The sequence below is a fragment of the Callithrix jacchus genome, chromosome 1 (genome assembly GCF_049354715.1).
Source record: "Callithrix jacchus isolate 240 chromosome 1, calJac240_pri, whole genome shotgun sequence".
NCBI classification, from domain to species: domain Eukaryota; kingdom Metazoa; phylum Chordata; class Mammalia; order Primates; family Cebidae; genus Callithrix; species Callithrix jacchus.
In genome coordinates, this window is record NC_133502.1 from 205,801,402 (window position 1) to 205,824,563 (window position 23,162).

Below are 23,162 nucleotides of genomic sequence, written 5' to 3' on the forward strand. Positions count from 1 at the left end.
TATCTCGGAATAAGTTCCTCCCTCTCCTGACTCTCTCTTCTCAGGGAGTGGAGACCAGCTTTCTCTACCCCCACCTCCCGCCCCTGCCCTCTATAAGAAGATCTGGATTCTAACATCCAAATGCACATTCACAGTCTCTGCCAAGGTTTCCATCCGTCTTGTGCAAATTGGCTCCTTGCGGCCAGCATGGCATCATGGAGCTCCCCAGGGGAGTTCTGCGATCGGGCCTGCCATCCCATCCTCTGCACCCACTTGGTCTGGACCTCAGTTTCCCCACATCAGAAAGCCCCAGAAGCCTTTACCAGATCTGATATTTGCAAGCCACGGGAAGCATATCTGAGAGTAAATGAATGCCTGAGGCTGACAGCCAGCAGACTGAACCTCAGCCCAGCCTCCCCGACACATGACCACAGCCTCTCTTGGCTGAGTAAACATGTTTTATTGGGCCTGGGTACACTTCCTGGCCATTCTCCTCCCAACTCCCTTCTCCTGCTCTGGCCAGTTCCCCAGCACAGCCCCTCCCTGGGGCCTCCAATACCTGTCCTTCAGATCCCCACTGTCTCCTGACACTTTTCTACCCTGACATCTGCATCCCCAGCCTTAAGGGGCGTGGAGAGTTTCTTCTCTTATCAGCTTGTTTTACTGCCCCTCCTCCTTGGTTACACAGTAATTTGGAGCAAAATTCCTGGCAAGGATAGATCAACAACTGTCAGCTCCCAGCCAGAGAGAAAGGGCCCCTTCAGCGCCGTCTCAGAAGACTGGGAGAAGAAGCAGAAAGGACCCCACAAGGAAGGGAGAGGCGCCCGTGGAAAGAGGGCTTCACATGTGAAGTAAGGTCAGGGAAACTAGAACAGAAAAAAGCCAGGGCCAGCCCAGAGACAGCTGAGAAGAATCAGACTCACAGCTCAGCCCAGCCCTGGCACAGAGAAAAGACAGGCCTGGCAGCACCCAGGGACCCTCTTTCCTCAGCCTCCACCTGCAGGACAGCAGGAGCACTGATGCTCTGGAAGGTATGTTCTGGAGTCTGAAACAGCAGAATTTAAGGAAGTAAAGATGGGTGTCTGGAAAAAATCCTCAAGCTGCTGTGCAGCCCATGGCTGAGTTGGCCACCTGAGGCCACGGGTGGCACTCCAGCCTCCCAGAGGCTGGCTAGAGCCACAGGAAAGGGCCAGAAGCCAGAGAAAGGACAAAGGTGGACACCTGCCTCCATGTCTCCTCTGGAAACTGATCTCCCCTTTCCTGCGCCTTATTGTCTCTCCCTCTTCTCTTTGTTCGCTGCTGGGCAGTGACCGCAGGGATCCTGGCCTAAGCTGGTGATTGGGCAGGAAACTGCATCCACAAAGACCGTTCTCCGGAAGATTGAACCCCAATTCAGCCATGGTGACTCCTTTGACATCAAACTGGTGAGGGCTGTGAGCCGGGGGCACAGGACACCATTCCTTCCAGCTCCTCTGTTGTGATCTGCCCATGGAAGTCCCTGTGGACACGAAATCCTGCTTGGATCATCTAACTGGAGGCTCTCTGTTCTTCACCTCCACATGCCCTCTTGACCCCAGAACGTTCAGGGGAGGAAGTACACCACCCTCCACTGGCACCCCCCTTGGCCTACACAGAGTCACCCCTGAGCCCCTCAATGTGTGCTGAGGTGGGCCCTGCTCTCTACAGGGGTATGGAAAGGAATAGCTTGGGGTGCTGTGAGGCCCCCAAGAAGCTGGGCCTGTCCTTCTCCATCGAGGCGATCCTAAAGAGGCCTTCCAGGGGGAGCGATGTAAACAGGCCAGAAGGGGCAGGCGGAGAGGGCCCCGGAGAAGCTGCAGCCTCAGGCTCTGGCCTAGAAAAGCCCCCACAGGACCAGCCCCAAGGTAAGTGTCTTCTGATCATTTCTTTCTGTTTCCTGGGCTCAAGACCCAGCTGGGGTCAGGCAGAGAAAAAGCTTCTCCGTCTTTATCAACTGAAGAGAGGACTCTAAAATTCAGAGCAAACCTGGCTCTGGGCTGGCTCCCTGGTAGACCTTCCAATCTTTGGTTTTTCAGCCGCAGATGCCAAGGCTCAGTTAGTTGCAGAATTCAGGGACCTGGGGTATTTTCCCATCTCCAGGCCCCAGCTAAGAATGCTAGTTACCATTTATTCTACCACTAATGCTAGTGACCATGCAATAGGCATTCTCTTTTAATTTCAGTAGAAAAGCATGATTATCATAACTGGACAGATAAGAAAACTCTGTGAAAGAGAGGAAGTGGAAAATGTTCCCAAGTTACATGATAGGTAAACAGAAGCCCTGTCATCAGGACCTGGCTCTGACTCCCCTAAATCCCCGTTGGGCCCAATACAATCTCCTCCTTTTAAGCCGAGTTCAGCCTGCACAACTTCCAGGGGCTGAAGCTTTGGCTTGGGAAAGGTCTGTCCACCCTGATCACCTTCCCTGAGCCCGTGGCCACCCCAAGGCATGTCCCCAGATAACAGTGACCAGGCAGATTGAGAGCTGGCTTGAGGAAGGGAGGAAAGCCGCACTGGGGCATTGAGGTGGATACACAGCTGCTAAGAGTCAGGAACGCAGGGTGAGACTTAGGTCTGGCCTGCCGTGTGACCTCAGGTATGTCCCCATCCACTCTGGCCTCAGCCTTATGCTTGGCAAAACACCTGGGTGAAGGAATAAGAAGTGGTGAAGCAGGTGACGTCTCAAGGGTTTTTTGAGTCTGACAGCCACCGAGCCTGGACTATCTCACATGAGGTTCTTAGTTCTCTCCCCTTTTCACCCTTTTTAATCCAAGAAAATGCTGGAAAGGAAGCTCAGGGAGCCCTTGACTTCGTAGAGCTCCACATCCCCCCACCAAGCAAGTCTCCCATGGAAGGAGCTGATGAGGAGTCGCACTCGGCTGCAGGCACGGGGAAGACCAGGAGGGCTGTGTGTCTGCAGGCAGGCAGGAGGCTGGTGTGTTTCCCTATAGCTGAGCTTTCCAAAGGGAAAGAGTTCCCAGCTTAATATTTAGAAGTTCATTAATATCTTCCAGTCCATTGAAGATTCATAGAAACATTTCTACTGGGGTCCTGAGTTTTTCTATGATCACCCTGTGTCACGAACGAGAGGTCTCGCCTCTCCTACCATAGCAGTTTCCCTTTCTCTAGCCTGATGACAGGTTTCAGAAAGGAAGCCACTCTTTCTAGGCCTCACGGAAGAGTCTAGCATGTTCCATGTCAGCTAGCCATCTGGTCCCACAGAACAAACCCCAGCAACTTCCGGCCAGACGAGCAGTGGATGATTCCTTATTACTTCCATTTTCCCAACTCATTGCCACACTTGAGAGCCCAACTTACAGACGATGAAACCAAGAAGAGAAGACAAATCCCCACAAAAACTATGCGAGTGACGAACACTAGAATTTAACCCTGGTGGCCTGAGACTATCCCCTCTAGATTATTCTTGAACATGGTTTAAATCCATCTATCGCCCACTATACTGGAATTCAGCATTTCTGAAAGCTTGGAGAGGGTCCTGCTGGCAGCGCTCAACATGACCTTGGTGGGTGCACAGATAAAAATGATCTAGCTCAATAGCCCTTGGGGCAGGGCTGACTTTGGCCATCTTGTCTGGTGGGGCTGGCCAGGGTAGAATTCTTGGCATTTGAGAAACATCCTGAAGCAAGGGACAGCAACGTTTTTCTGCAAAGGAACAGATGGTAATTTTAAGCTGTGAGGGTCAGATAGTCTCTGTTGTTACTTCTACACTTCCCTTGTATTTATGATGAAAGATATTGCTATCTGTGTGTAATTGTGATATAAGGTTTTATTTTTAAATACATTTATTATTTAAGTAAAAAAAAAAAAAGTCTATTTGGGGAAATGCTAAGCAAACAATACAGATGGGATACCAACACGCCAGAAACTATACAAAAGAAACCTGCAGAAATGGCAAATGAGCTGGAGTCTGTGATACAGGCCAGGTGAGGAGGGCAGGGATTCAGGAAATCTGCCCACTAAGCCCAGATCTGGCCCCAACGCACAAGAGGACCTCAGGCAAGTCACTTCCCTCTCTGGCCTCAATCTCCCCACCTGTAATATGAAAGAGCAGAGCTAGAATATTCATAAAAGTCTCTCCCAGCTCTGACACGCCATGACACATTCAACGACAAATTAGTTGCTGAAAAACTTAGAAGGATTCCCTGGTGGTAATTTTCTATTGCAAAATCTTACTCCCTGCAGAGAGGATGATCATGATGCCAGGCAGGGCGGGAGCAGAGAGACTGGAAGCCTCCCCCTGCCTCTCCCTATATGCCCAGCCCTGTGCTTGTTGCTGCTGGCTGATGCTTCTCTACCCCCTGTCCTACGTCCCTCCTCTTATGCAGGACCCCTCAGCAGAGGGCAACAGGACAAGAAATAGACAGCAACACCCTCCCCTGTCCCAAGAATAATGATAGAGGAGTCAGTTCCTCTTTGTCTCCTTAACATTTAAAGGGCTTCCTAGACTGGCTCATGGACGTCCCTTGCCATTCACCTAGGGCACTTGTTAAAATGCAGCCTGTCAGTCCCAGCACTCAAGACTCTGACTCTAAGTCAAAGGGCCCAGGAATCTGCATTCTAACAAGCTCTCCCAAATGATTCTGATGTTGATGGCCCAAGGAGGTGGTCCTTGGAGGAAGCTGAGACTCAAAAAGGTAAAGCGGCTCTTGCTAAGCTACAGAGCCAGCACACACAAGAGATGAGGCCAGGCTAATTGTCTGGGCTCCAAGGCTAGTGTAGTGCTCTACCTCCCTCATTTCTCATGGCAGAGACCAAGATTCTCCCTGACATCTTCCCATTCCTGAAGGGACCTCCATGATCTATGGGTTGGATCCTCCCAGGTCTTAAGTCAATGGGGAAATCCAAGAGGACCTCCCTATCTGAAAAGATGCTACACCCAGCTTCCTGCTCTCTCCTCCAAGGAGAGACAAATCCTCCAAAACCCAGGACCCTCCAAAGTTAAGGGAGACCCAGTCAGGAGGAAGCCTTTTTATACTGAAATGTCAGACCCTAGGAAGAGAGAGAGAGAGAGAGAGAGAGAGAGAGAGAGAGAGAGAGAGAGAGAGAGAGAGAGAGAGAGAGATCGTTTTTTTTATCTCTATTGATAAATCCTCTGTGGGGAAATCATAAGCCCAGGGGGAAGGGTGATGGAAAATTGGCAAGGAAGAGACCACCCCAGTGGGTAAACTAGTATGGATTGCCTGGCCTGTGGGGAACTCAGTATATTCCCTTGCCTGCTCATCAGCTCTTCATTCATTCCGTGAATAATCACTGAGTGCTTACTCTGGGCCAGGCTGGGGGCGGGGGAGGTAAGGTGAGTAAAACAAGATGTAGTGACTACCCACCTGGAGGGGGATGGGGTCGGCAGGCATGAGAGTTCCTGGCAGTGCCACCTTGGGGCAGTGATGACTTTGGCCATCTTGTCTGTTGGGGCTAGCCAGGGTAGAATTCTTGGCATTTGAGAAGCATCCTGAAGCAAGGGACAGCAACGTTTTTCTGCAAAGAAACAGATGGTAATTTTAAGCTGTGAGGGTCAGATAGTCTCTGTCACAATTACTCAACTCTTTGGTCACAGCTGAAACTCGTCTGTAGACAATGTGTACATAAATGCATAGGTTTATGTTCCAATAAAATTTTATATGCAAAAACAGAGGTCACGCCAGATTTCGCCCTCATGCTGCAGTTCATCAAGGGCCTGCCCCAACGCATGAGTGTGGCACTCAAAGTCCTTCCCAGGCTGGCCCTCTTCGTCCCAGGCTCACCTCCCATCACACCCCCACTGGCCCTGTCTACCCGTGAGGTGCATGCAGCTCCTCTCCAAGTTCCAAACCTCTCTTGCCCTTTAAATGCCTTGGCATCTTTGCCATTTAGAAGCCACTGCTCCTCCTGCCACCTCTTCTTCCTTGTCTTTTCCCTCTTCCTCCCTGTCTGTAATAATTTTCTATGGCTGTGGTAACAAATTACGGTAATCTGTGTGGCTTAAAACCCAGAAATTTATTCTTTTACCATTCAGAAAGCCAGAAATCTGAAATCCAGGTGTTGGCAGAGATAGCTCCTTCTGAGGCTCTAAGGGATCCATGCCGCTCTCGTAGTGTCTGCTGGTTCCAGCAACCCCTTAGCATCATTTGACTTGTAGACCCATCACTCCATTTTGCCTACATCTTCTCACAGCCTTGCCATCTGCCTGTCTGCCTGTCTGTGTGTGTGTGTGTGTGTGCCTGTGTGTGTGTGTGTGCCTGTGTGTGTGTGTGTCTGTATGTATGAAATGCTTCTTTCTCTTATAAGGACACCTGTCATTTGATTTAGATCCCACCCTAAATCTGGGATGATCTTATGTCCAGAGCCTTAATTATATCTACAAAGACTCTATTTCCAAAAAAGATAGCAATTCCCAGGGTTAGAACTTAGACATACCCTTTTGGGGCTCAGTATTCTACCCATTATACCTTCCATCATTTCTTTGTCCCCTCATATTCCTCTTTCTCCTTTTCCTTCCCTGTCCCTCACCTCTTTCTCCTCTCCTCCTCCTTCTCTTCTCCCTCCTTTCCCTAGCCCACCTCCTCCCCTGAACTACCTGAAATCAAAGACAGCTGCTCTGCTATGGGCCCTGAGAGGCAGCCCTGGTTTGGAGCCGTGACTGAGGCCTGCATGGATCTTGTCACCTGGTAATTAACAGCTCTGGCTGTTATGCAAGGAGACCCAGAAGCTCCCATCAGAACAGACAAGAACAGGGCAAGAGGACATGGAGTTTAAAATGGGAACTTTCCCAGGAGAAGTAAGCTTTGGTCTCCCTCCAGTGGACTCTGTCTCTCAGTTCCTGACACCAGAGCTATGGGGACCTCCCTGTGAGCGGGCAGTGGTTCTGGGAGACTGGTTCTAGAATTGAGAACCTGGCTCAGTCTCAGGCCCTGTGGGAGCACAAGAAAGTACAAGGCATGGCCCAGTGAAATAATAATACAAGGAAGGGGAGGCAATGAATAAAGGGTATGTTATTAAGCCAGTGGCCCCTGTGGGTAACTGAAGTTCAGATCCCTTGAGAAATGGAGCAAACATACTCCCCAGAATCATCCAAGGATTTGATCCATAAAGCAAACCCTGACAGTGAGAAGTAGATATGGAGCACAGAAAGGCTTAGGTGATACAAGCCAGGCATTGACAACATCAGCTATAACCATAAGGCCCAGAATGTCAGAGCTAAGGGAAATCCAAGGGGGCAGAGGAGGAGGCTTAAAACGTTGGCTGTAATTTAACTTTGATTTATCCATTGTGTTATTTATCCAGACATGCGATAAATAGCCACTGAATAGCTACTGAGTACCAGGCACACCTATTGCACAACAAATCATCCCAAAACTTAGCGGCTTAAAATAACATAAATATTTATTATCTCACTCAGTTTTGTGGATCAGGAATTTGGAAGTGACTTAACTGGGTGGTTCTGGCTCAGGGTCCATCATAAGATTGCAGTAAAGATGTTATTTGGGGTTGCAGTCGTCTGGAGACTGGACTGGAATAAAAAATGTATGTCCAAGGTGGTTCACTCACATGGCTGGTGAGCTGGTAACAGCCACTGGCGGGAGGGCCCAGTTCTTCCCTATATAGGGCCCTCCACGTGCCACTTGAGTGTCCTCACAAAATGGCAGATACCCTTTCTCAAAGTAAACAATCCTAGAAGGACAGCCAGGTGGAAGCAGCTTGCTTTTAGGACTTAGCCTGAGAAACCACATCACTTCACTTTCACAGTATTTCATTCATTAGAAATGAGTCACCAAGTTGGGCCCACTTAAGGAGAAGTTGAAAAGAGGAGTGTGAACGAAGTTGCAAGCCCATCTGACAGCCACTGCAGTACTGAGTTGGGCACTGGAGATGGTATAGAGCAGTGGTCCCCAACCTTTTTGGCTGGTTTCATGGAAGATGATTTTTCCATGGACAGTGGGTAGGGGAATGGTTTCAGGATGATTCCAGCACGTAACACTTGTTGGGCACTTTATTTCTATCCTTATTTACATACTCACATAATGTAGAATCAATGGGAGCCCTGAGTTTCCTTTTCCTATGAGAATATAATGCTGCCACTGATCACACAGCAGATGAGACAAATAACCATCAAATTATCACAAACGAAAGTATAACCACAATTATGACAAGTGCCGGGAGATGGTGACATGGCACTCCAAGGGACAATTCCACGGGAAGTCGGTCTGTCAGGGAGGTCAGAAAGTGCTTCCCAGAGAAGTTATTGTTAGTCTGTAATCTGAAGACTGAGGAGGGTAGAAGGGAGGGTATTCTCATGGAGGGAGCCCCAAGGACAAGGACCTATTAATAGATGATGTCCAAGGATACAAGTTGAGGTCTAGGAGCCAGAGAGGGGCCAACCCACGCTGGCCTTGTAGGCTATGGTACAGATTTTTATTTTTGCTTTATCTTCTTAGGGGAATGAAGAACCATTTCTGGATTTTAGGCAGGAAAGTGTACGATGATCAGTATTAATGATAACTATTTGGTTCCAACTGACAAAAATTATCTTAGGTTAGCTGAAATGGAGAGGAGTATGTGTTGCCTTGGAGAAAATTAAGAACTCACTTCCCAGACTAAGCCACGTGAAGGGCAGAATAAGCAACCTTCCACCATGATGGGATCCAGAACCAATAATGCCATCAAGTCTCCGCAGCAGTTCTCTCTGCATGTGAGCTCACCTCCCTCTTGCTGCTAACTGGCATTCTCCTGATAGCTTCCAACAGCTCCAAGAGTTACACCAGTCTCTAGTGATGTCCTCAAGATCTCTAAAATCCCATGTTCAAAAGCCCCAGAGGAGGGGCACCCATTGGCCGAGCTTGAGTGAGATGTCCACCTCCAAACCAGTCAATCGAGACCAGAGGATGTAGCTGGAGGAGCTGTGTGTGCTTGGCCCTTGTCTGGAGTCTTCGTCTTGCTGTATTTCTTTTTCTACTTCACTGCTCCATGCTGGGATGATGATTCCTTATTTCAGAGCCCTTAGAACTCTTTATACATCATTTTAGTCTTTATATATGGAAACTTCAAGTTTCTTTAACAATGGCGTGTTCCTAAAGAGGTTTCCTCCCCACTCCTTATAAAGAGGCAGTTGTTAATAATTTGTTGGCCAGAAATGTCTCTTCCTCCTGTTTGCAAAGCCCTGTGACTTTGTATATCTCTAACCTGGGCACTCTGCACATTTGCCACCTTGATCCGTCTTCCATAGGTGTTTAAGCAAAGAGAACAATTAAATTCCTCCCCAGTTCTTGGCAAGAAGGGTAACTAAATATGGATTCCCCTGTTAAACGGGAACAAGTTCCAGGACACTTCCTGTGTCACACCTTGGAACATCCTCTGACTGCACAGCTTGTGTGGTCTGATTGTTCCCCTGCGTCAACACAGTATAGATTGGAGAGGAAGTGGGGACAGTCTGAAGCATAAACACACATACGTGCACACACACATGCATGCATGAAACATACGTATGCATGCACACAATTTCCAAGCAAGGAAGGGAGTTGGAACTGTTGAAATATTATAGTACTATCAAAGCACAGGAAATCAACCCATTGCCACCCTGTTCTAATAATCTGTGCCCATGCTTTATGTTTTAGTCTCACCAGACCTAAGCGCAGTGTCATGAGTCACATTGTCATAACACAAATACGACATACAAACCTAACAAAGTGATTTAGTACACAGAAGAGGGAATAATGAACTCTGCATAAAACCATCAGAGAGGGCACTTCAGACAAGACTGGCGTTTGAGATGGAGTCAGGCAGAGGAAGGCCTTGTCTGGAGTCCTGGAGGTGGCCAGGAAGAGGAAAGCCTGTAAGGCATCCAGGACGTAAAAAAAGGAATCATCCTTTCGAGAAACAATAAAATTGAGTGGCTGGAGTCTAAAAACCATGGAGCGTAGTCACAAGAGATGAAAGAGGTAAGGTAAATGGAAGGTCGAGTGTGTCAAGCCAAGGACTTTAGCCTTTATATATGTACATCAGCATTTTTTAAATCTTAGATTTTAAAATGTTTTGGGAACTTCAGGATTTCATTGAGAGGCATGATCAGAGCTGCCTTGAATGAAAGGAAGAGAGTGGGCCCCCCACACACACTTCAGTAAAGGAGCTCTACCACTGTTTGTTTTGTAGGGTTTCCTTACAATTTCCTTTAACAAAGGGTAGAGTTGCTTTAAAAAAAAAAAAAGAAAGAAGAAAGAAAAATTTTAAAAAATACGTAAGTAAAAAGTATGAGTGTGTGTGGGTGTGGGTGTGCAGTGGTGGGGAGTACATATGCTAAAATTTATGCACACAAACTATTATGAAAGTGAGACCATAGGTGTGGAAGATGCCAAGCCCCACACTGCCTGGAGACTGCTAAGCCAGTCGCCCCTGGGAGACGCACTCCCTTTGCTGGTGAGTTTCTCAAGGGTCTGCTCCTGTTTCGGTGATTTCTTTATTCTCGTCTCTTTTCACCTTTCTGTTTTATTTGGTTGTTTATTCACACAAAAAACTCCTGTGTACTACGGGAAAATAGAAAATACAGATAAAATGGTAAAAGAAATGTAACTATAATTCTACCATTTCACCATCTAGTAATAATCACTACAGATATTTTGATTGAATGATTGACTCATAGAGACTGATAGAAAAAAAAAGTTTACAAACATGGAAGCTAGTTTATTGTAAGCTAAACTTTCACACTCTTAAATTAAATATATATAGTGTTTCCACTAGGAGATTCACAACAGACCTTGGAAAGAAATGTTTGATTGATTTAAGCTTTGACGGATGAGTAGGAGTTCACTAGGCAAAGGAGGACAAGGCATTCCAGACTCAGGGAGCACAGAACAAGGACCTGGAGAATAAAAGGGCGTAGCTGATTTGGGGAATCTGGAAATGGTCAGGTGGGACTAAAATCATGGAAATGACAATTGAGAGAAACTAGATGAAGCTAGAAAGATGGAATGGGAAAGGCCTTGAATGCCATGCTAAGGAGCTTGCCTTGTTCCCTGTGGGCGTAGGGAGCTATAGTAAGTCTATGGCCTGACTAGAGAAACGAGGCCAGCACAGGTCAGCCATGGGGAGACTCCTGCCATGCACCCCACCTTCGTGTGTCAGGAGGTGTCCCCAGCCTACAGGAGGGCTGCAAAGGGGGCCCTGGATGTCCTTCATGGTGAACCCACTGTTTCAGAAGATAAGGACGAGGCCCATTTCCAGAGACTGCCCAGCAGCAAAGTCCCCTGAGCCTTTAACTGTGCAGATAGGACCAATTAGCAGACCCCAGAGAAGGAGCAATCAGGGGAGGGCACTGAGCGAGGAGAAACATCGTTTATAATTAGGTGGCCTAATCACCTGTGTAAATTGTGTATTTCTTATGATCGATGTGCTAAACAGCTCAGGTTTAATTAAGTTCTGCTGACTCATTCTCTTTGAAGACCCATTAAAGTGTGAGTCACAGCTTGTACCATTAATAACAGGGAGAGGAGCAACTTGAAAGGGGTGGCAGTTCCCTGCTGCCTCATCCCTCTCCACTGTTGCCCCCATGTGCCCACTACCCAGGTAGGCTGGGCTGTGACCACCTGCTTCTTAACTCCTCTGCCCAGAACCTGGTAGGGAGATAGATGGTGGGCTGGATGGGAACTCAAGGGTTTTCTCAGTCCTGATCCAGTGCTCCTTCCCAGATGATCCACACTCCCTCATATGTGTCCCTTCTTAGTAGGTATCCAGAACACCCTGCTCTCTCCTGGTGACTGAGAATCCTGTCCTGTGGATGGACCAGGGCCATCAATGAGCTTGCATTTTCCAGCCTCTTGTCTAACAAGTTTCCAAAATTCTACACACTGAGCTGCATTCTACCTTCTTCTCTGTTCCGTATTATGCTGTTCTGCCTTCTCCCACCTTGATCTCTTATTTCTAACTCTCTGTGGTCTGTAACCCAAGCACCAGCCTTCCTGGCCCCCTCCCAGCCTCCCCTTTTTCTGTAGGAAAATTGAAATGCTGACCTTCATCCTTTCTGAACTACCCCCGAGAACACTGCTCTTTACCCTCCACCCTGCTTTATAGTCCTTGATTAGGGGGACTCTGCTCTGACTCATCATCCAGAGCTCCTGGGCACCATCCCCTCCCCTGGTCTTCCTCCTTCTCCCCAGGCACCAGCAGAGATGTGAGTGTCAGGCAGCCCTCCCTTCCTCTTGCCTTCCCTATACTTCCGGTTTGCCCAAAGCCATCAAAGCTGACGCTGTACCTGAATGTACACCTGTCAGATACTATCTTTCCTAGAGATTTCAGTGATCTTTCCTCATTGTTTCACTGATTTATTTATTCTCATCTCTTTCTACCCTGCTGTTTTATTTGGTTGTTTATTTATACAAGGAGTTCCTGTATATTACAGAAAAATAGAAAATCCACATAAAAAGGTAAAAGAAATGTAACCATAATTCTACCATGTGATAATTAGAGGAACTTGCGGTTCAGGGAGAAACTTAAAGGTAGACCCAGAATGTGACTTTTTCAAATATTCAGTGGGAGACCCTCTACAGTAGCGCCGTCCAACAGAAACTTCTGTGATGATGACAATATTCTGTATCTGCACTGTCCAGTACCGTAGCCACTAGCCACATGTGGCTATCCAGCTGTGAATAGTATGACTAAGAAACTGAATGTGTTGCTCTATTCAATTTCAATAGTCACATGTAGCTAGGGGCTATCATATTGGACGGTGCAGTCCTAAGGAATTAAACCCTTCACAAGGCACAGCCTCAGATCCTAACCTCATTTCCGTGACTCCAGGCTGAAGTCTATCTGTCTCTCCTAAAACTGCTCTCGGCCTTCTGGTTGGGTCTTTCCAGTCATACTTCCTCACCAGTATGAATTTTAGGCACCCCTCCTTACTCCGAGAGAGGCCACTGAAACGGTCACACACACACACAACATCACGATCAGAATCATCACCTCTCAAGGACAAACATGTATCCTGAGAATGGGTGGTTCAAAGCTAACGAGAAAAAATATTTTCCTAACCAGCCTATGACTTGGCAGGAAGCCCCTCCTGCATGAAGTCAGCAGTCAGGTTATTTTGCAGAGTAGAGTTTAGATCCTTTCCTTTTTCACCCCACCTCTAAATTACCTTCTTCCAGTCCTCTTGGGAGCAGGGAAAAGCCAGCATGACTTAAGAGCTGCTCTTTTAGTTATACAAATGGAAGCTTTGAAATATTTATTTTATTACGGATTCTATTCTTAGTCATAAATTGTTGTTCACCCGAGTTTCCTTCTGGGGTAAATGGAGGAGATGGCTTATTTTCGTTATGGTCTGTCTTCTGTTTCTACTCCTCTGTTCTCCACATTGTTTCATTTCCCATATTCTGGTTCCACACCCCACGTTCTCTCCCACAGTTCTATTGTCCCAGGAAGACCTCAACTCCATGCTGTCCTTGACATCTCAGTTTGCCTGGCCAACCTGGAATCTTCCCTTTTGTAATTTTTTTTTTTTAAGCAGCTTCCCACAGAACTGCACTATATCATTTACTATCATCTAATATGCTGACTGAATGAATGAAGTAAATGCAGTACTGTCAAGCACGGCTTGTTCATTTCGTCCTTCTGCAGACAGGCCCTCAGTGCCTATTAGGTGTCAGGTACAGAGATGACATTCCCTGAGCTCTTGCAATGAATTAACACCTGCCATTTATCTCTACATCAGTTCTGACTGACTTCAGCTATATCCCTTAAACACAAAACCAGCTCTAAACACAACACAGAACAAATATCTTTAAAAACACACACACACAAAGTGAAAAAAGCAGTGTGGACTTGGGGAGGGAAAGGGGATAGAGAACAAGAGGCAGAGATGAGGCTGTCTTACAGAGGTGGGTCACAGGACAATAGCTTACTCACTGCCTGCGACTCCCAGGAAGCTTCCAAGAATCCACAAAAGTGAGAAAAAGTACTTTGAAAAGATAAAAATGGATTAGCAACAAACATGAGGGGTGATAGAAAGGAGTGAGGCCAAAAGCAGACCTGAAATCCCATTTCCAAAACTGAGGCAACTGTGCCGGTGGCTTCCCGGAGAGGAATCTCTCCTTACTGCGCCCCATCCCTTTCATCAAGCAAGCCGGTCCTGCAGGAAAGCCTGAGGCAAGGGCTTTTGAGCCATTCATCCTCCATCCCAGAGAAGGAGGATTATAAATGTCAGGGTGGATTTTGCCTTTGTGACCTGATCATTCAACGCCTCTCTCCTCCTCCATTCTACTGATGGGGAGACTGAGGCCCAGAGAATGAATCTAAAACATGGCACAAGTTGCATCGTGGAACCAGGAGCGGAGCTCAGGTCTTCTGACATCCAGCTCACTGGATTTCTACTATGCAATGACAGCAGGATGGATAATAAGCACCAAGAAAGAACAAGACAGTTGGTTTCCTCAGGTGTTAAACCCTCAGAAGTGAAATCTATTTTTCACTGAGTGTCTACTCGAATTCTCAGTGTGTGAAGGCTTTACCTCTCTTATTTGGGGTAAAAAGAAAGTGTGCTTGGTGGGAGTCAGGAGACCTCAGCTGGAGCTCAGACTCCCCACCCGTCCTTTGTGGCAGCTTCAGTTCATGCCAGTCATCCTTTCGGACCTGTGACATTTGACATCATACAAAGTTTCAGACAAATCCTTTGGAAGTCTTTTCTGTCCAACAGGATTGACAGCAGGGCCTGAATTCCACTTTTATCCGTTTAAAGCACATATTTGTTAAGCTGTCATGGGGAGTGTGTGTCTCAGCTGCTCTCAGATACAGTCAGATACCAGTCTCTGCCCTCCAGGAAGTCAGAGCCTAGAGAGGGATGACAGCAGGCACATGAGGCTCCCTTCCCTGGGAGGCTTTGAGTTCTCTGAGCAGGAATATGAGTGACTCTGGGACATGAAGTAGCTAGCTTCTCAATTATTTCCTGAGAGCAGGCTTTTCTTATAAGGAATGGGGAAAAAATCAGGAGAGGCAAAGTGTCAGCTAGAATGGTAGGAATTCCACTGGGACCCAAAAGTGAAGGTGATCTGGGGAGACGGTTTGTGCCTTTTCTGCAATCCCTAGAACCACACCACAGGGACAATCTGTGGCCCAATTAAGACAAGGATTTTAATTCTGTCCTCAGAAGTCCATAGTCAGGTAAACGGACCCACTGCCACCTGGTCTGGTCCTTCCTCCAACATTGTCTGTCACTTGGCTCCAACCAGGAGTTAGAGGCAATGCTGGTTGAGTCTACCATTCTGCCAATGGGGCAGTCTTCCTTACTCTCCATCGTGTGGCCAGGTTCAAGGACCTCTCTTCTGTCCTCATCGTAATTAGTCTATCTGCAGCATGGACCCAGCTGACTGCCTTCTTTCCTGAAACAGGGCAGTCTTCCTTACTCTCCATCGTGTGGCCAGGTTCAAAGACCGCTCTTCTGTCCTCATCGTAATTAGTCTATCTACAGCAGGGACCCGGCTGACTGTGCCTTCTTTCCTGAAACAGGGCAGTCTTCCTTACTCTCCATCGTGTGGCCAGGTTCAAAGACCACTCTTCTGTCCTCATCGTAATTAGTCTATCTGCAGCAGGGACCCGGCTGACTGTGCCTTCTTTCCTGAAACAGTCCTCACTTTCCTCCTCCTTCAGAGACCTCCCCTTATTGGATCTTTGTTGTGTTCCCCGTTGATGAGCCTCTGCGTGGTGGAGGTGCCGCAGACTTGCTCATGGGCCCTCTCGTCTTCCCCATCTACACTTTCTGCCTGTGTGATACCCATTCCCATGACTGCAAAGGCCAAATAGATGCTGACAATTCCCGAATTTGAACCTCAGGCCTCAGTTTGCCTTTGAGCGCCAAATTTATCAATGTGTCTTCTGATTCCATAGCTTCCTTCCGCTAACCAGTAGGCATCACACACTTAACATGTCCAAAATGAACGCCTGATTTCCCCCAAAATACAAACACATGAACACACACACACACCTTTTGCTCAAGCCAAAACCAAATTGTCATCCCTGATTTATCTCCGCCAAAAGATAATCCATCAACCTCACTTGGCAGCCTCTCTCCAAAATATATCCCATAATTAGCTCTATACCTCCCTGCAAACAACTGCAGCCGCATAACAAGAGAGACGGCGGTTATGGATCTCATCCCACTAATCACATCTGCCACCACTGTGACACTAGAGGCGTTCGGTTCTCTTTTCTAGTTGCATAACAAAAATTTCCAGGGATGGATTCCAGTAGGTTCAGTTCAGGTTCCCACACTTGCACCAATCCAGTTCCCACTACAACTACTTGGTAGGTGTATGCAAAGGATAGTTTCAAAAGGAGGGCAGGGCAGGTCCCAGGAAACAGGCACTTCTGGGCAGATAAATCCCAACAGGTGTCCACCTCCCTCTGTTAGTGCCGCGACCACCATGTATTCTAGGTCATGTGCTAGCCTATCTGTGCCCGCTATCTCACCATATGATGAGTGCTTCCAATCAGGGGCCAAGGCTTACAACTCACTACCTAGTGCTGTGCCCGGAATAAAGAAGTATGTACTTAACAAAAAGGCAGATGAATGAACGACAAAGCTAGCAAGTAGAGTGAAGACACTGCTGGTAAGAAAGCTCACCCAGGGCTAGAAAGATTGGGAAATGATTTTTGGAGGTTATAAGAATGAACACAGGTGCTGAAGAATCAGCAGATGTTAGAATTGCAGATGAGAAAGAAGGCGTGATCCCGGACAGAGGGGACTGCCTTAGAAAAAAACAAAGGAATAAGCACACACGTGATGTGTTATGTATATGGTAAGCAGCCCAACTTGACTGAAGCAAGGTGTGTGGGTCGGCAATGTACTGGAGGCAGGGCTGGCTTCATGAGCGTGTGTGTAACCCATGCAGATGCTCAGGGCCCTGTGCTCAGAAGGAGGCCCTGAGAGCGGGATTGAATGCATATTGTCACCATCTTGGAATCTTGATAATTGTGTGTTTGAATCTCTGATTAGTGGAACCCAGTGGAACAGTGATGCATGCACCAGGGACGATCAATGCCTTTGCATAACCTCCCAGATTCTCTAGGATGGGCTCTTGGCCAGCTGCTTCCCTGCTCCTACCCAGTAACTGCTGCTCCCTCCATCTTGGTAGGGAAGGGGACTGGGAAGGGGTTCATGGAGGGTTGAGGTCCAGAACTGAGTTGCAGAGTGGAACCAAGTTTCTTCATGGGGTATCCATGACTCTAAGACTTAGGGTGGGTCCCTAGCTCCCTGTGAGGGTCTATTCTCACCCTGTCAGTATCCTTGTGATCTCTCAGGGATGCATGACATGAAATAGCAAATAAAGACCCACCATGGCAGTTTAAGAGACTACGAAACAAAGAAAAAGCGATTTTTCTGCTGTTTGAGCAATGGGCCCCACATTTTCACCTTGCACTGGGCCCCACAAAGGATGTAGCCAGCCCTGAGTAGAACTGAGGCTGGACAGGTGGGTTGGAGACAGGCTGTCAATGGCTTTGACTGCTATCAGGCTCAGCCTTTACTTTGCAGACCAAGACTGACACACTTTTCTATGAAGAACCAGGTGGTAATCACTTTAGTCTTTGCAGGTCACACGGTCTCTGTTGCAATGATTCAACTCTGCTCTTACAGTGCAAAACCTCTCAGAGACCATATGTAAACCAGAGGGAGAAGCTGTGTTCTAATAAAACTTTATTTAAAGACAGACAGTGGGCCAGATTTGGCCTGAGGTGGCCATAGTTTGCCATCTCCTGCTATAGACAAAACGGAGTCATTGAAGGCAACAGAGCAGCAGAAAGATGCAATTAGAGAAGATTTTCTAGAAGGTTAACTTGGCCTTACTGCCCAGGGTGGGTGAGGGTCAGTCTAGAGGCAGAGGATTTTAGGAAGGAGAATACTGTGAATCTCCAAGCTCGAGGAGCCAGGGGCCAAGGTTTGGGAGCAGCAGTGGGGTGGAAGGGTAGAACGAGGTAATACAAAAACCTTGCATAGGTGCTGACACCAAGGCCACTGACCCGACTTGGACCCTCTCCCATGCAGAAGGGAGGAAGAGCAAGCGGAGGGTTCGTACCACCTTCACCACCGAGCAGCTGCATGAGCTGGAGAAGATCTTCCACTTTACCCACTATCCAGATGTGCACACCCGCAGTCAGCTGGCAGCCAGGATCAACCTCCCAGAAGCTCGGGTGCAGGTACAGCCACCCCTGCCTCAGGCCCCAGCCTCCATGCCCTTGGGACCATGTGTGAGACACTATATATCCCGGGTCCTTCGGGGTTGCCCCATCTGAAAGTTTCCATTGGCTTTATCCTGTGAGTACAGTCATTTTGGCCAAATATTATTTTCTGTGAAATGAGGTCACCATACTTCCAAAATGGTTTCTCTCCTCTGGGAATGGAAAGGGAGTGTGGCATCAGTGATCACCGTGAACGTCTGCTCCATACCCTTCCTCCCCACTTGGCAACAGTTCCAAAACATCATTCACCATGCAGCCTAATTTACGAAATAGGTCTTGACCGCCTAGACCAGGGGTCAACAACCTTTCTGCAAAGAGTCAGATGGTAATGGCATTAGGCTTTGCCAGGTCTATTGTCAGTGTCAGAACAACGGTTCATGCAGACCAAGGCAGCACAAAAGCAGCCTCAGAAAATATGCAAACAGACTTTATTTATGAACATGAAATTTGAATGTTGTGTGATTTGCCTGTGTCATAAAATATTACCCTTCTTTTACTTTTTTCTAGCCAGTTAAAAATGTGAAAACTATTCTTAGTTCAGGAGCCATTCGAAAGCAGGTGGAAGGCCAGATTTAGCCTGTAGCCGGCAGTTTGCCAAGCCCTGATATCTAGAAGGCATGGGGATCCCTTTGCAGGCAGTGTAGAGAAGTGGACAAGGTCTTGAATTCATGGTCTTTGTCGGAGACCTGGTTTAAGCACCGACAGGCTAATCTCTCAACTGTAATCTCTTCACCCCAGGTGTTTTTTGCTTCATGTGGGATTAGAAATACAGTAGCCCTTTGTCACTCACCAGAGGTATTTCCTGCCCTCTTCCCACATGCCCAGCTTTGCAAGTGCCATTCTAGCACACGATGGTCCACCAGATCTGACTGTGGCACCATCAGCATTCTGTCTAAAACAGTTTTCTGAGTCGCTCTCCTTTTCTCTTTCAACAAAAGAGATAAACTCATTCTAATTCAAAATCAGGACGACATTCCATTCTTTGTTCTATCCTTTCCTTCTGGCTGAGGACCCCTCCTGTCTTAGACTTCCCTCCTTTTCTTTCCCACCTAGAATCAGACACTAGCTAAATGGGAGGCCGCTGTGTCAGCCACAAAGCCCAGAATTCAACACCTGCCTATGCAGAATTACCGAGGATAAATGGCCACAAGTTGGGGACCATCAGCACCTGCTCAGGAATGCAGGGAGCTGCCAATGTTCAGCCTGCCAAGGGGCCCCAGGGGTTGAAAACAGGTGGCCCACTGGTGACCCACACATGACTTTTACTTGGTCTGCACAGTATTGTAAAACGCAGAAGCTTTCACATATAAATCAAGATTCCACTTTGGAGACGGCATGAAACTGCAATGCCAGACTCACATTTCCACGTGGTGACTGTTGGCAAGAGCTGAGAAGCTGCCAGCTTTCGGCTCTGTTCACCACAGACCCCACCACTCCTAATCGTGCAGCACCAGAGGCTTTACTCACGCATGGCCCCCCAGCCCTGAAGGCATTGAAGGTAGAAACCTTAGTTCCCTCTCAGAAAGCTGACCTCCAGATCCAAAGACATCCTGGATGCCACAGAGGCTTTACAAACTTTTCAAGTGCTGTCCCTCCTAAGGTGCAGTTATGAATTTCGAGGAGGTGGTATTAGATGGAGGAAAACTCTTGCTTATCCCCATCCTCTCTCCCTAATTACAGATCTGGTTCCAGAATCAGCGAGCCAAGTGGCGGAAGCAGGAGAAGACTGGCAGCCTGGGGGCCCCACAGAAGCTGAGTGAAGACAGCATGGCCCTGCCCACAAATCTGGATGTGGCTGTAAGTAGCTGAGGTCTCAAGGTGGGGTGGAGGGAGCCATCGTCTGGGAGTATCCCAGTCAGATCTAGATGTGAAGAAACACCTTGGGGGCTCTGTCTACAGGAAAAAATGCAAGGAAAATTCTTTTAGAAACAGCACAGGGCAAGGAGAAATCTGGAAGACAGTGGGGCCTGCGATAAGTGTCTGCCTCTCCCCCCATGTCCTCCTCCCTCAGTGATGATCTTGATGCGTGTCCTTCCCGTGCAAAAATTCTCAGTTTATAAAACAGGGACACAGAGGGAAGTGCAGTACACAGACGTTGGACACACGGGCTCTGGAGTCAGACTGCCTGAGTTCTAATCCCAGCTCTCCACTGCCTGAGGTATGATTCGGAAGAGTCACCTTATCCTTCAGAGAATGCAATAAAGTTTTTTGATGAGGATGAAGTGACTGAGACACAGAGGATGCTCAGCACCTAGGAAGTGCTCCCTAAGTATTTAGAGAGCCATCCATGGAGACAACACATATTTTTGAGTGTGTACCAGGTGCCAAACACTGGGGATAGAGCAGTAAACAAAATAGACAACTCTTCCCTGCCCTAGAGTTAAAGGTATTTACACACCCACGATGATGCCGTGAGATGGGATTTTTCTTTTATTCATTCTTTGCATATGCAGAAGCTGGGCCCTGAGAAGCAAAATGACATTTCCCTGTCGAACACTGTTAAGTACCAGGATTTTTTAATCCCCACAACAAGCACTTCTCCCCACCTATGGTAACCAACCATCCAGGTTTGCATGGGTCCATACACGACTTTCAGAGTTAAACCCAGAAAGTCCTGAGAAAACTAGAACAAGTTGATCGTATTACCCACCCTGAGCTGCTCAGGCCATGGAGGGAAAGGCTGAAAAGCTGCAGAGAAAGCTTAGGACTCACTTCTGTCTTCTGACCTCTCCTTATGACAGGGACCCATGTGGACATCCACCACTCTGCACAGGCTGGCTCCTCCCATGGGGTGTTGTCCATCTGCTCAAGGTCAGCTGGCCTCTGCCTGGATCCCTGCCTGGATCACCTTCCTCCCATGGCACCCATGGGTAACGCAGCCTGTCCCAGGTCCTCCCACCCATCAAACTTGCGTCCCTACCCTGTGTTCTTCCACCTCCACACCCTAAAAGGGGCAGCTTCTGTGCTACCTCAACATAGAGATTGGACATCCTCTCCCCAAATGAGCCACTCTCCTCTCCAGGTGAAGGCAGGTAGCAGATGTGCCCTGGGCCTCTGGGGGAATCGATCTTATAATCCAAACATGGCCCACAGCCCAGGAAGCTACCCTGAACATGCCAGTTGGAAGGTGGTACCAGACTCAACAGAAAAGTCTATGATAAAGGACAGCTCTCGTCTCTCCTGGCCAAAGCTGCTTTCCTGGTTCAGAAGATGGGCTGGATGAGATCTCAGGCCGAGCTCTGAAACGGGGAGGTAATCCTCTAGCACCTGTGCTTCCTCTAGTCACTCACCCTCGCTGGACCTCATCTGTTAGAGGAGGCAGCTGGATAAAATGATTTTTGAAGACCTTTCCATGGTGGGCATTGAGACACAGAAGAGGCCAAGGAGAGACTGTTTGTTCATGTATGCACTCATCCATGATGAGTACCTACTGGGGATGCCATAAACAGAACTGGATATAGAAATAAACAACTCGGGTCCTGTCCTCGTTCGTCAAAGTGTAGTGCTGGCCCGCTCCTGCAAGAACACTTGCTCAGCAACCTTGCTGTTGGCCCATGTCTAACATGTTCTTTATGATTGTGAGCATCTCAGAGTGAGAGGAAAATGTAGAAAGTTTTTAAAATGCTAAACAGGATTTAGTGTCTTTAGTTATCCTGCTGGATTGGGAAGAGATGTTGTCGTTTCTGGCACGAATGAAAAGTAGGACGGTAAGCTCTTTTCATTTGGTTTATCTTTCCAGGGTATGTGCAAGGGGACCAGATGGAAGACCAGCCTCACTCTGTCCCAGAAAGGCCGAGCTTTCAGTCAACTCCCTGTTTCCATGCAAAGACCCTGGGCAAACCACATGCTCTGTTTGAGCCTCAGTCTTCCTATCTGTAAAATGAAGGTAGTAATTCCCACTGGTCGTCTGCCTCAAAGAGCATTCAGGACGCTGAGAGGACACAGGAGTACTTTGCAAAGTGAGGGTGAGGCCTCAAGTGGAGTAATGTTGTTATTTCAAGATTCCACTGCCAAGGTGGCTGCTTTGGATCCCAACCCAGGATGAGTAGCTTCTGCTCTCAGGGAGGTCATCGCTGAGCTGCCCTTCTGCACAGGTGCCTCTGATTCTTGTCTTTGCAGGTAGAGGACTGGGCCTGCTCTCCTAAGCCTGAAAGCCTGGAATGACCCCTTGCACAAGCCTAAAGTAAACTCAAGGAATCTTCCCCAAATCCCAGATCTTCTGCAATCTACCTGTGCCCCTGACCCACCCAGGAGTTGGACCAGGAGTTGGCATCCCTACATCTTAGTCCTGCACTCCTAATATGCTAGGTAACCTTACCGTTAATCTCTCTGGGCGTCAGTTTTCTCGTTGGAGGTAGCTATGCTAGCTCTGCCTGCAGGCATGCACAATGCCAGAACAACAGACAACAGCTCACAAGATGCAAAAGTGCTTTGCCATCTCAAAAGTGCCGGATCACGCAAAGTGTATGAATGTGGATACGGACACCCAGTCTCCAGCACCGCTGGATGAAAGGAGAAGGCTAGAGGCTGAGGGAGGAAAACCAGTTAACAAACAAAGGCAGTCGCTCATCACTTGGGTAGCAGGTACCCATTTTAGGACCCTAAACTCAAATGTGCAAAATAAAATTTCTATCATTTTGCGATAACTGGATTTACTTTCTGTGTTATCTGCAGGAAATATGCGCTGGTAACTTCTAGGTTACTGATGCCTCAGGCACTTCAGATTTAAAGGCAGTCACTTGAGATCGTTGCCTTCTGCTCCCCTTCTTTCCACAGGGGTCTTTGCTAGGCTGAGGGGAAGGGTTAGAGAACTGTTTTGCACATGCCACCTCCAGCCTACCAGAGGGGATGTTTGCTTCCCAGCTTTCTCAGTCTCCTACTGGTGTCTTACCTAGCCTGGTCTTGGGCATGACTCCTCTGCCCTAGAGATGCATCACCCCATTCAACTCCCTATT

General features: G+C 47.9%; 1 protein-coding gene across 3 annotated transcripts; it reads left to right on the forward strand.

The window, feature by feature from the left end:
* The first annotated feature begins 708 nt into the window (after positions 1–708).
* Positions 709–22,853, forward strand: ISX (intestine specific homeobox). Of its 3 annotated transcripts, XR_008474714.2 has the most exons (6): positions 709–1,010; positions 1,287–1,862; positions 17,966–18,165; positions 19,888–20,004; positions 20,949–21,459; positions 21,947–22,853. XR_008474714.2 is itself a non-coding variant. In XM_054240686.2 (5 exons), exons 2-5 carry the CDS (start codon positions 1,634–1,636, stop codon positions 21,153–21,155), a joined length of 753 nt encoding a protein of 250 aa, XP_054096661.1. In that variant the 5' UTR covers positions 709–1,010; positions 1,287–1,633; the 3' UTR covers positions 21,156–22,853. The 3 variants fall into 3 exon arrangements, 2 of the variants coding, with proteins under 2 accessions (XP_054096661.1, XP_054096663.1); XM_054240686.2 differs by having other exon boundaries at positions 20,949–22,853; XM_054240688.2 differs by having other exon boundaries at positions 18,014–18,165; positions 20,949–22,853.
* Positions 22,854–23,162: the final 309 nt, after the last annotated feature.